Below are 12,608 nucleotides of genomic sequence, written 5' to 3' on the forward strand. Positions count from 1 at the left end.
TGTCGTGATCTCCAGTAAAAGTAAGAAGCTTGCCACACTGACCTCATCTACTCGTGTGTGCCTAGAGTTATCTTACTAGTTTGGAATAGAAAAGGGGAGACAGTGCAATACTGAACCACACTGAGTTCTTCCAGATCAGCACCCTTGCTGCCTCTGCTGAGAGTCTGTCTCCCACCTGTTGTCCCACCCTCCCTCACACACAGCCCAGCCTTCTGCCAAGTTTCAGAAAAGGCGCAACGAGTTCAATTTTCACACTTCACCTCTCCCTTCCATATTGCACAATCTGGAATAACAACATCTCTGATTTTTAAGAATGGAATTTTTGCTCTTGCAACCAGATTATATATGTTGTCATATGAAACCTATTGTAGTCAAGCCCATGAGGGCTGACAAATCCCACAAATACCAATTAATGGAGACAGATCAGCCAGCCCCACATCTGTTCCCAAGGGTGTAGGATTAATTTCCCAGTCGGTGAATATCAGAAAACCTGGGGGAGCTTGTTTAGAAATGCAGGTTCCCGGCCTGAACACAGGCATATAGGGTTAGGTTTGCAGGAGTGGAACCTGTATCTGGTGTTTTTAACAACTTTCCCTGGACTCCTGAGCACTGGCGATCTGGAAAAGCTGAGAGTCTTGAGAGCATGAAATCAACATGCTATCATGATGAAGTCAGACAAACATTCTTCTTCAATTACTAACATTTTATTCTAAAAACTTGCTTCAGCCCTAACCAGTTTGGCTCAGTGGATGGAGCATCGGCCTGTGGACTCAAGGGTCCCAGGTTCGATTCCAGTCAAGGGCATGTACCTTGGTTGCAGGCACGTACCTTGGTTGCGGGCACATACCCAGTGGGGAGTGTGCAGGAGGCAGCTGATTGATGTTTCTCTCTCATTGATGTTTCTAACTCTCTATCCCTTTCCCTTCCTCTCTGTAAAAAATCAATAAAATATATATTTTTAAAAAACTTGCTTCATAAAATTAAATATAATGGATTCCTATAATACACATGGAGATCCTAGTATATATTTTTTAAAAGAAATGTGTTCTGAAAGAGCTTTAAGGTCATAGTTGAATAGACATAAAAAAATGAAACCCTAAATCCTATGTTTCATATAAATTAGAGATAAACTCTATGTGTCTCAATTAGTAAAAATTTATTGAACATCTACTATTGGCAAAGTGCTATGCTAAGTATTTTCAGAAGCTACAAAATAAGCCAGTCTCCTTGCTAAAGAGCCTTAATCCAGTTGAGGGCCAAAAGATTCATACCAAAATAAGCTTAATAACAATCACAACCAAATACTAATAATGGTATATTTCAATTTTCCTCCATGAGGAGAAGTGTGGACCTAATGAATTGCTTTCTCACTTCCTTAGAATACAAGACTGTGTCTCCTTCATCTATTTGTCCTTGGTTCCTGACACCAGTTACTGTAAAGACTAAGTGTTATGAATTGAATTCAATTGTACCATTTTTCAGAAATTGAAATAAATTTAAAAATTAAATTGTAGCATAAATATGTTTTAAAGTTCCCTTCTATTCTTTTTTTAAAAATATATTTATATTGATTTCAGAGAGGAAGGGAGAGGGAGAGAGATAGAAACATCAATGATGAAAAAGAATCATTGATTGGTTGCCTCTTGCACACCCCCTGCTGGGGATCAAGCCCACAACCCAGGCATGTGCTCTGATCAGGAATTGCACCATGACTTCCTGGTTCATGGGTCAATGCTCAACCACTGAGCCATGCCAGTCAGGCAATAAATATTCTTTAGAGTCCTTTTGTTAGTATAGTCATTCAGTCTACAGTGTTTCTTATAAGACACTATGCCTACAAAATGTAGGACAATATAAATAATATGAAGATGAATAATATAGAAATGAATCATTCATTTTCTTCCCTCAATAAATGTACTTCCCACCCTGGACTCCCAATAATTAGAATGTGTGCACTGGAAATAGCCATAATCCCCTGCTTTATGTGAAAATATTGGGGATTATTTATACTAAAAAAAACCTCTCCTTTATGTTTCTTAAACACATACTTAAAGTATGTGCCTAGAATTGATCCTATTAATCACAGGCACACAGAGCACATGAGGCAATCCTATGTTTGTATCTGTGCAAAAATAACTTTAGAACAGAATTTAAATGTGCCAGGATCTAAACTCCTTCCAGATGTATGCTTTCACTGATTTTTGGAAAATTGCTTCTCAGTGCCCTCTCACAGTACACAGACCACATTATAACATCCAGCGGCCACTTTGCACTTTTATGGAATCCATAGCGCTGACTCATGCTGTCACTGTCATCAAAATAATGTTGTAAATATCCTCTCATCTTTCCATGCTGCCTGGCTGATTTTTCCCTGAGGAGGCTTCACACGGGACTTTTTATGTAGTTTCCCAAATTCCTGCTCTCATTAATGATTTTCTTCTAAAACTGGTTAAAAACATTATTTTCCCTCCAGGGGCTTTTACCCCTCTTGAATTAGATGGTGTTTATTAGAAAAATCCTTCTTAATGGCATGCTCACTATGGTTACATATATTTTTCTTTAAGTCAGCAGAAATAATTTGGACTTCAAAATTCTTCGGGTTTTATTGAGGCCTGATTTGAAGTGCTCTGGGAAGAATGTGTCCCCTCGAAGCAAAATCATTATTTTCATTGAGAATTGGCCAACAGGGTTGACCTTCCCTTCTTCGTGGCACAATCTCAGTATTGATCCTCAATGCTGCATAACAAATACCACAAACCTAGAAGCTTAAAACAACACATACCTGTTATCTCACAGTTTCCTCGGGTCAGGAGTCTGCTTGTGACTTAGCTGGGTACTCTGCTCAAGGTCTCACAAGGCTACAAGATATTGTCTGGGCTGTGTTCTCAGTTAGAGGTTTAAATGGGGAGGATCTGCTTCCAGACTCACTCAGGTTCCTGGCAGAAACCATTTTCTGGGGTTTGTAGGAATGAAGGCCAGGATTTCTTACTGGCGATTGGCTGAAGGCTACCTTTAGGTCCTGCAAGGCCACCCACAGTTCCCTGCCATGTGGCCCTGTCCATGGGTCATTCACAACTTGGCAGTTTACTTCTTCAAGTCCAGGAGGAGGGTCTCCCTTTGCATCTAGCAATACAGGTTGGGGTGTATGTGTGTGTGTGTGTGTGTGTGTGTGTGTACATTATGACAATCATAGGATTGATGTCCTATCACTTTTGCCATATTCTTGTTTAGAAGAAGTCACAGGTCCCTCCCACTCTTAAGAGCAGGGGACTCTCCAAAGGGATGAACACAATTATTAGGGGGAGGGGTGTCACTCTAGAATCTGGCCTTTGCAATCCCATTGAAATGAAGTACTTAGAGAATGACTGACTCTACTTAGATATGAATGACTTTCATTACTCTTCTGGAGCCTAGCTGTCTTAAAGGAAGTTTGCAATTCTCTAATCAAGTCCGTCTTAGTTCTCTTGTCTTGAAAAAAGAGGGAAGTTGTGTAGAAATTCCTGGGCAATGCCTGGGGAAGCGACAGGACCCGGGAGGGTAAAGAAGATTAAGTAGAGAAATAATGACCTCGAGGCTATTAAGAGATCAAATTTTCAAACATTTAGGTATCTCTGGCTGATGGTTTGTTTGCTTATTTTGTGGTTTATTTTGCTTTGATTTCCACCAATATTTAGAATTGCTTGCATTTCCTCCATCTCTCCATTCAAGTTGGCTGTTCTGCCGACTTCAACAGTTTACAGAACCGTCTCTCTTCCTCACTAGTTCTCTCTGCATGACACCTAAGTCCTCTGAAGAGGGAGGATCTGTAACTGCATGCTTTTGACTTCAGAACGTGAACACTGGGATGGAGCTTGCCATCTGCCTTAAATTTCTTAAATAACTCTTTACCAAGACAAATGTGGTTTATAGGTAACAACCTGGGACATTTCTGGTCTCAGGACAGGAAAAATAAAGGAACCCTTAAGTATTAAATACTTTGTTTGCTAACAGTGTTTGTGGTGAATGAAAAATTGAACTCTAATTGTGTGGGAAAATAGGGAAGTGATTTGCATGCCAATGGCCAAGTACAGACTTCAGAGACTTAGCAGTTTTGAAACTGGTATTTATGAACATCTGTTTTTCCTCCATAAATTTTAATATGGATTTCATCCTTTGAAACCTACAAAACTCCCAGGTGCTTCTTCAGTCTTTATCTTGGGAACATGGTTTTAAGAAAATAATGTTTAAGCCTCCTTTTTTTCATTAAACACATTTGAAGTCACTTTTGTTGAAACAACATTCTGTATATACAGTGCCTGATGGAATGCCTAAAATATGGTATTAAATGTTAGCAACTTGAAATGCTGTGTTCAGCATGTGGAGCCTCCAAAGCGTCCAATCCAAGCACATGAGCTGTAATAATCTTAATAAAGGATGTTTGAAAAGTATTCATTTCTAGTCCCAGTTTATACCTTTCATTATTCCACATGTATTTATGTAATGCTTGCTTATGTGACAGGCACTTTTAGGTGCTGAGTTTGCAACAGCCAATTCAACAGACAAAACCTCTGCCCTCGTTGGGTTTATGTTCCAGTGAGTGTGAATGTCCTCTAAAAAGAAGTCCTTTTAAAATTCTCACTATACTGTTTGTATAGTCTATCTGTAAACTTTTCACTGGGCCTGCAAACCAATGACATTAATCCAACCAATAACATTAATCCATTCCTGATGTCGGACTAGACTCTGGGAATACAACTGTGAACAAGGTAAAAATATATGTCTACCCTCAATGAGCTTAGAGTCTAGCATACTTCTCACTTGTTAACAAATATAGACCTGGGAAACCATTTGTCCTGGGAAACCTAGTGTGTCCAAGAGCTGAGGGGTGAACTCCTTATGGTGGACCTAAAATAGAGGATGATCAAGTAGTTACCAATATTCTTTGGCAGAAATATGGGTATCTACTTGATCATCCTCTATTTTAGGTCCACCATAAGCAGTTCACCCCTCAGCTCTTAGACAAACTAGGAGATGTTACTATGGGTAGGAGAGAAGAGTATGTGGGCCAGCCTGGCAGGTGTGGCTCAGTGGTTGAGCATCAACCTAGGAACCAAGAGGTCACCAGTTTGATTCCCAGTACGGGCACATTCTGAGGTTGTGGGCTCAATCTCCAGTAGGGAGTGCAGGAAGCAACCCATCAATGATGTTTCTCATTGATGTTCCTATCTACCCCTCTACCCCTCTCCCTTCCTCTCTCGCTCTAAAAATCAATAAACATTTTTTTTAAAAGAGTGTGTGGGCCAGCGGAAAAGAAATAAAATCACAGCTCAACAGAGGATAAACACATAAGTTGGCTGGGCACGTGCAAGGCTAGCAAGAACATTAATTCTCTCTTAGGAAAGCAACCTTTTAAGAGTGCAGTTCTGGCCGTCCTGTAGCAAAGGATACACGTCATTTACATAATAGCAGAGCCTCAGGAGGACAGTAGAGCTATTTAATTTGGTTAGGCTAATCGTTTTCCATCCATTCACAGTGTAATGGAAACTCTCTCCTCTGGCACAATGCCACAGGACACATAAAACATGGTCAGTCTTCTTGGTGTGTCAATTCTACTCAACCATTTGGAGGGGAAAAAGTTAACTAATTTACTGACATGTAATTTAAGACATTATTTCCCATTAAAACCAATAAAGCCATATTAGGGAATAGATTGTAAAATTTGCATAGACTTTTAAGATAAAGCATACAACTAAAGCAATACTGGGACCAAGGGCTGAAGGATTAAGCCCTTCTTCATGTTTTCCACCAATCCCCTGCAAACCAACCTAATAAAAATAATTTTTTGATAGGGATAATTGATTCTCAAGTTCATGTCAAGGGTAACTACAAGACAAATCCCCCAATAGTGTTCCTTTTAACCACACTGCCACTTGGATATCCCTTCTTTTTAGAAATTCTGGCACTGTGTCTAGATGCAATAACATTCTGGGTACCTTAGGCTCTGACCCCTCACAACTTACCCTGGTGCCCAGCCCTGGGGCCCGTGCCCACTGTATTTAAAACACTCCCGGAAGAGTTTGAGATGCTGTTCTTTTCCACAGTGAGGGGAGAGGTGTCTTCTCAACACTCCCTCCTCATCCTTAGCACTGAGACTGAGCATTGGCCATCCTGCGTCCAAGGCCCCCTTTCCCGTTTCAGGATGCCCTGCAGCAGGCAGATCCGCTGATGTTCCCTGTGCTTTGTGTTCCTGAAACAGGATCTGGACCAGGTACAGCTCCATCTGGAAGAAGTGAGGTTCTTTGACGTGTTTGGCTTCAGCGAAGCAGCGGGAGCATGGCAATGCTTCATGTGCAACAACCCTGAAAAAGCAGCCGGTGAGAGACACCCCCCTTACTGCTCCAAATCATGTGTATCCCTGGGGATTGACAGGGACCTGTGAACCCCACTGTTCTAGTTGGCCCTCTTCTTGCATAAACATCCTTAGTTGTAATAACGCACAGAGGTGTGCCTGATGGCCACTGCTTAGTTCTGAGAAAGGCATCTCATCAAAGTGAGAGTGAGGAAAGGAGCTGCTGAAAGGGAGAGACACATAAAACAGAAATGAGCAAGAGAAACAATACCTGATATGTATAGCTGCCAAGAAAGCAGTACTGGCCACTTCGCCCTGGAACCATTCTTCCTTTCCACACCAATGACCATGAGGGTTCGAGGGAAAAGGAGCATTCTGTCCAGAGCCTCAAAAAAAATGAGAGAGCACTTAATGAATGAATGAGCACACAGACCATGATATCTTCCAGTAATCCCTTACACTTTGCTTTACGATTAAACTGTGGGAAAAAAAGTTAAACACTTAAAGAGAAAGGACTCATTTGAGGAATAACTTCATAACTGGTTATTCTTTCCCTTCCTTTCTGCTGCCCAAGGATTTAGTCTACTTCCCTGCCCTAAAAATAATGATTGTTCGTGAATATGAGCCAAGCTCTGTGTTAAACATGTCAGATACTTCATTTAATCTTCACAGTAATCTTATGAAGTTAGTACTAATATTATCTCTGTTTTTACTGATGGAGAAACTGAGGCATGGAGCAACTTGGTAGGAACTCCAACCTGCCTCCAGAGCCCACAGTCTTTTTTAAAAAAATATATTTTATTGATTTTTCACAGAGAGGAAGGGAGAGAGATAGAGAGTTAGAAACATCGATGAGAGAGGAACATCGATCAGCTGCCTCCTGCACACCTCCCACTGGGGATGTGCCCTCAACCAAGGTACATGCCCTTGACCAGAATTGAACCTGGGACCCTTCAGTCCGCAGGCCGACGCTCTAGCCACTGAGCCAAACCGGTTAGGGCCAGAGCCCACAGTCTTAACCATTTCACCCGTCTGTCCCCTGGTTATACTGGTCCCAACCTGACCAGTGGAAATTGGGTGTTAATGTTCAAAAGTGATGCTGGCCTTGGAATATGTCATCAGTGATTTGCCCTCGGAGAGGACACAGTTCTCAACATGAGCACTGCTCAGAAACTGTGATGCAGACCAAGGAAGCAGTGTAAAAACACTGTTGAGCCCAGCCGTTGTGGCTCAGTGGTTGAATGTTGATGCATGCACCAAAAAGTTGCTGGTTCGATTCCTGGTCAGGGCACATGCCCAGGTTGTGGGCTCGATCTGCAGTGGGGAGTGTACAGGAGGCAGCCAACTGGTGTTTCTCTCTCATCGATGTTTCTATCTCTCTCTAAAAAATCAAGAAAAAAGCAAAACCACTGTTGAGCACAAAGCCACTTTGTAGATGAGCCATTCTCGAGAAAGCCATTGATTATACCACCTGTACCTGTGCCTTTAATTTTAGAATTTTTGCAGCTTAGAGATTACCCAGTGTGGCAAGTTGATCCTCTTACAAACTGCCAAGATGTTGAGGCTGAATAGGAAAAAAAAATGTGTTTATTTGGCCAGATGGAGATGTGAGGGGATTGCAGAGAAGCACCAATTAAAATGTATTACCCCATGGAAAAGGGGTGGATGGAAGAGGTTGGCAGATAAGGACGCAGCCTTGGTGAGGCAGATGGTTGGCTGGTTAGTCAGGATTGAGCTGATCCAGAGTGAACACCCCAACTTTTAAAAAGTTAATTTGAGCAAATGAGGAATTGGGGAATTGAATGTCTCCATTGTAAACATTTCTAATTTCACCTAGGAAAAGAGTTTAAAAGAAATGTTGAGAACATGGTGAAGTAAGGTGCGTATCATAGATGGTTCTGAGCAGCCCTTCAGAATTTTCATTCCAAGCGAGCTGGGTTCTTAGTTCAATAAACAGTTCATCGTATCTGGCCCAGGGAGGCCTCGGGAAAGGGATGGAAAGTTAAAAATACAAAGTGTTCCTTTAATATATGTTTTCTCAAATTCACTGCCATGCACTTGAAAAGAATTATTTTGCACATTCTTTCTTATTTGTGTTTCTCACAGTTAAATATAGACTGAGAACATATAGCAATAAAAATTCAAACAAGGCCAATATTTTATAGCAGAACATATTGAATCAAAATGTTTGGCCCTGAGAACTTCAGTGTGCTTGGATTTCTTTGCTCATTTCCTTTTGCTACATGAAAGGGGGTTTGAGTCGGAAAGAAGTCCTATTTTAAACTCAATTTTCACCAAAAGCTCTTGAATCCCTGAAAATTTTACATGGTTGTTGATCTTATCTTATTTTTATATAAGCATATAAATTATATATTTAATCTAAGTGAAAGGTCTAACAAAATACTGATGGTACATATATTATTCATGGAGATAATATTTGCATTCATATCCTGCTATAATTGTAAGTTTAAAGATGATCAAGACATAGGAATACATGTTTTGTGATTTGTTATGTATGTCTGGCATAGTAGTTGCATCTCATTTTTCATTTATGTAATGCACGTTTATTGAGTTGGTTGAATCCCTCCTATAGGCCACGTGTTGAATAATGAATAAGGTACAATACATTTGCTCCAAATGGAGACATAATCCAGTTAGGACTAGAAGACACAGAAAAATCTAGCATACTTCCTAGTATATTTTTAGCATGCAATAAATACTTGTTGAGTAAGTGAATGAAAGAATGAATGAATATTTAGAAAGGCAAAGCCAAAGCCTTGAATATTAAAGTCTGATGTTTCAAGATTGTAATTATGTGTTAAGTATGCCAAATACATCACTCTTCCACACCCAGTACATCTGGGATCTGGTCAATGGAGGTTGAAGCTTGTTTCCTCCTTGAGAGAAGTCACCTCATGTAACACGAAGGGTCCACTTCCCTTTCGGTCTAGTGCTGGACATTCTGTGTCGAGTCCTGTTACTCCTCTGGGTTTCAGTCAGCCTCAGGAAGGAGGGTCTAGAGAAGTAGGATTGGAGTCTAAGACAAAAGGCTGAAGAAACTAGATTTGGGTTTGTTTTTTAAGGTACTGACAAATGATACAGTAACTGTTGTCAAGGATGTATTGTTCCAGTATTGAAAAAAAAAATATTTGCAGCATTTCCATAAATGAGGAACACACACAAGGCAATTAGAAGTTCAATTAGACATAATGAAATATAAATAATTCTTAATAGTGTGGAGATGGAACTATGGGACTCCAGAAATTGACAGCCAATCAGCTAGCTTACATGGTCACTTAAGTACATTCCCTCTTCAGGTAAAAATCTCATCACTCCACCAACTCTACCAGCAACACACAGAAATATCTCTGTTTAATATCTGCTAGTCAATAAAATATATTTTTATCCAATTAGATGCAGGTAAAAGAGGAAACTGAACGCTAGAGTAGTGTTAAGGTCCAAAAGTGGCTGTAATTGTTGGCATTTATCATGCTAACTCTGTGCTAAACTTTACATGCATTTTTTTTCTTATTTTTTCATCATTAAGTAATTTTCCCAAGGTAACACAGCTACTAAGCAGAACTAGAATTTTAAAATCTAGGTTAATTCCTCAACCTGAAATTTCCACCTCTAGACCAAATCCAAGTTAAGGACATGGAATATTGGAAATTCCAAGAACGATTATTCAAATTCCTTATCATGGAAAGACCAACGAGTGAGCTTCCTCCCCGCCAACTTATTCTGCTTAAAGAAGAGCAGGGGCTTTGTGCAATAATGTGTGAGTCATGATTACATGCGGGAAATGGTTATATTAGAAACTATGTCCAAACTCTCCAATTGCTGATTCAGTTTCTGATAATCAGTTTATAAAAGTCCTGAGTAGATTAGAAAATTACTGAAATAACTTAAGAGTCCTGGGGGACTTGCCTGGTAGTGTTTCTTGCCAGTCCCTTTACTCCACACGAACGGGAGGATGGAGATTGAGCAAGTAGATTTAACAGAACAGCTCTTATTTCTGGAAAACCAAGCAAATCTGTTTCTCAGTCACCTCCTGTCCTGGAATTGCTGGTGCATGTTAACAGTAGGAGTTAGTCAGCTGGCTGTCCTGGAACATGTCTGGCTTTCTTTCAGGCACATTTTTCAAAAGAACGAGGGATAACTAGGTCATAACTTTCACTCATGTTCCTTGAGACATGTGGGATGCCTGTGCTCTTATGCCCTGCAAAAAACGACTGCAAGACGGCTCCCTTTTGGCACTTGTGTCTTCCTCCACAAATCTGAGCGCTCCCCAGTGTGATTGCTCTCTGAGTCATTACATGTTTAGATTCTGCATGTAATGGTCAATAGGAGGTCTTCTTAGGTTATAAAGGAAAATGAAAGGATTTTTTTCAGACAACCTGCTATCATGATTCCTCTTTAGAACTTGATGTCAACATTTGTTCTATAAGAGCGTGCTGTTATATACATGGCAAGTAGAGATGGTTTCAAAATTACATTAGAATAAGAAAAGCCTTTGTAAGGATATCTCTGGCTATCCTTTGCTGGACACCTTCAGGGTGAGCTAGGTGACCTTCCATTCCAGACGCCAATGGGAAAATAGGCTAAGTGACTTCTGAGGATCCAACTGTAGGACACAAATTGCCTTGTAAGTCCATTCACCTGGAACTTTTCTGTTTAATTTCAGTGTCAATGTTCATGGAACTTTAAAGGTGACAAAAGAAAACCATTTTGGATTTATGCAATGGCTGGGTTTGTGTTAGAATGCCTTCTCTCCTACCACATGTCAGAAATTGTCGTATATGCTGAGTGTTGTTAGAGCACCCAAACCAGCGCAGTACTTGTGTAGGACATTTCCACATCTACATACTGCTAGCGACTCTTGAATATGTATTGATTATGTAAAACCTCAGCCTGTTGTTTAAAGATCCTTTGAGTTATTTTATGCCAAAACAAAAACACATTTCTCAACGGAGATAAGTTGTTATCCTGGAATCTTCTTCCTTTCCCCCTCTCCCCATGGTTTATGCCTCTCTGGGCATTACTCTCTCTGTTAAATCTTCCCACTTTCTCAGAAACTCTATTGTATTGATTATCATTTCTCTCTCTCTAATCAGTACTCCATACCAACTGAATCCTCCTTCGGCTTTAAACACACTCAACTGGCTTACTCTCTCCTTTCTCTTCACCTGCGGCCTCTCTCTCACATCCTCATTAAAGCCAAATGAGTTGCCAATGCTCAATCTCTGCACACCCTTGCCTCCTTCTCCTCTCGACTCAACCCCTCTCTGTCTGGCTGCTGAGCCATTGTCTCTACGGCCATTAAAGTCCTGCAAGTCACCCATGCACTGTATGTGTTTCAGTCCTTGTGTTACTTGCCTTGTCGCAGCATTCAACTCTGTTGACCATTTCCTCCTTCTTCAAACATTTTCTTCCTTGAACTTCTGTGACACACTCCTCTGCTCTCCCTCTGACTCTGTAGACACTTCTCAGCCTCCTTTCCAGGCCTGCCTTCCTCTCTCCAGCTATTCACTGTTAAAGCATCTCCCTCCTCCTCACTATACATGCTATCCCCAGTCAATCCTGCAGATTCTGCAGCTTACTAACCACTTCGATGAGACAACTCCCAACTGTGCATATGCAGTCCAGGCCTCCCTTGAACTCTAGATGTACATCTACCACGGCCTACTCAACTGCTTCAAAGGCACCTCAAACTTGGCTCATTAAATTAAAGCTTATGGTTGTCTCAACCTTGTCCTAAAAACCACTTGGTTTTCTCCCAGAATTTCCTATCTTAGTAAACACAACATCACTTATTCTGTTGCACCAGCCAGCAACCCACTGTTCTCTCCCTCACTCCCTTCCAACCCATCACCCAATATTGTGCATTTCTTAATTTCTTTCAACTCTGTCTGCTTCTCTCTAACACCCCAGAGCAGTGGTTCTCAACCTTGGCTGCACATTAGAATCACCTGGGAATCTTTTTAAAATCTTGATTTCTGGGCCTCATCCTCTGGAAATTCTGTTTCTTTGTTACTAATGTTGTGGCCTCACCCCATAACAACAACAACAACAACAAAAAACAGAGTTTCCGGAGGATGAGGCCCAGAAATCAGGATTTTAAAAAGATTCCCAGGTGATTCTAATGTGCAGCCAATGTTGAGAACCACTGCCCTAGAGCAAGATGCTGTCACCTCTTACCTAAAATAAAGGCAATAGCCTCCTAACTGAGCTAACCTGGACCCTATTGATCTCCCTCCCACACTCAGACAGAATGATTTCT

At 40.8% G+C, this 12,608-nt stretch overlaps 1 protein-coding gene across 5 annotated transcripts in view; it reads left to right on the forward strand.

Annotated features, from left to right (window-relative positions):
* Positions 1-12,608, forward strand: part of VEPH1 (ventricular zone expressed PH domain containing 1) — a 196,746-nt gene that overhangs the window by 167,056 nt on the left and 17,082 nt on the right. For 4 of the 5 annotated variants that reach the window (XM_070406919.1, XM_070406924.1, XM_070406921.1 and 1 more), the window contains exon 12: positions 6,236-6,353. In XM_070406919.1, coding sequence (XP_070263020.1) covers positions 6,236-6,353 — 118 coding nt within the window. Of the gene's footprint in view, positions 1-6,235; positions 6,354-8,165; positions 8,208-12,608 lie in introns of all 5 variants that reach the window. The other variant, XM_070406922.1, reaches the window with a different exon arrangement.

Source organism: Myotis yumanensis, unplaced genomic scaffold (genome assembly GCF_028538775.1).
Source record: "Myotis yumanensis isolate MYYU_CA2020_CCGP unplaced genomic scaffold, mMyoYum1.0.hap1 SCAF_2, whole genome shotgun sequence".
NCBI lineage: Eukaryota > Metazoa > Chordata > Mammalia > Chiroptera > Vespertilionidae > Myotis > Myotis yumanensis.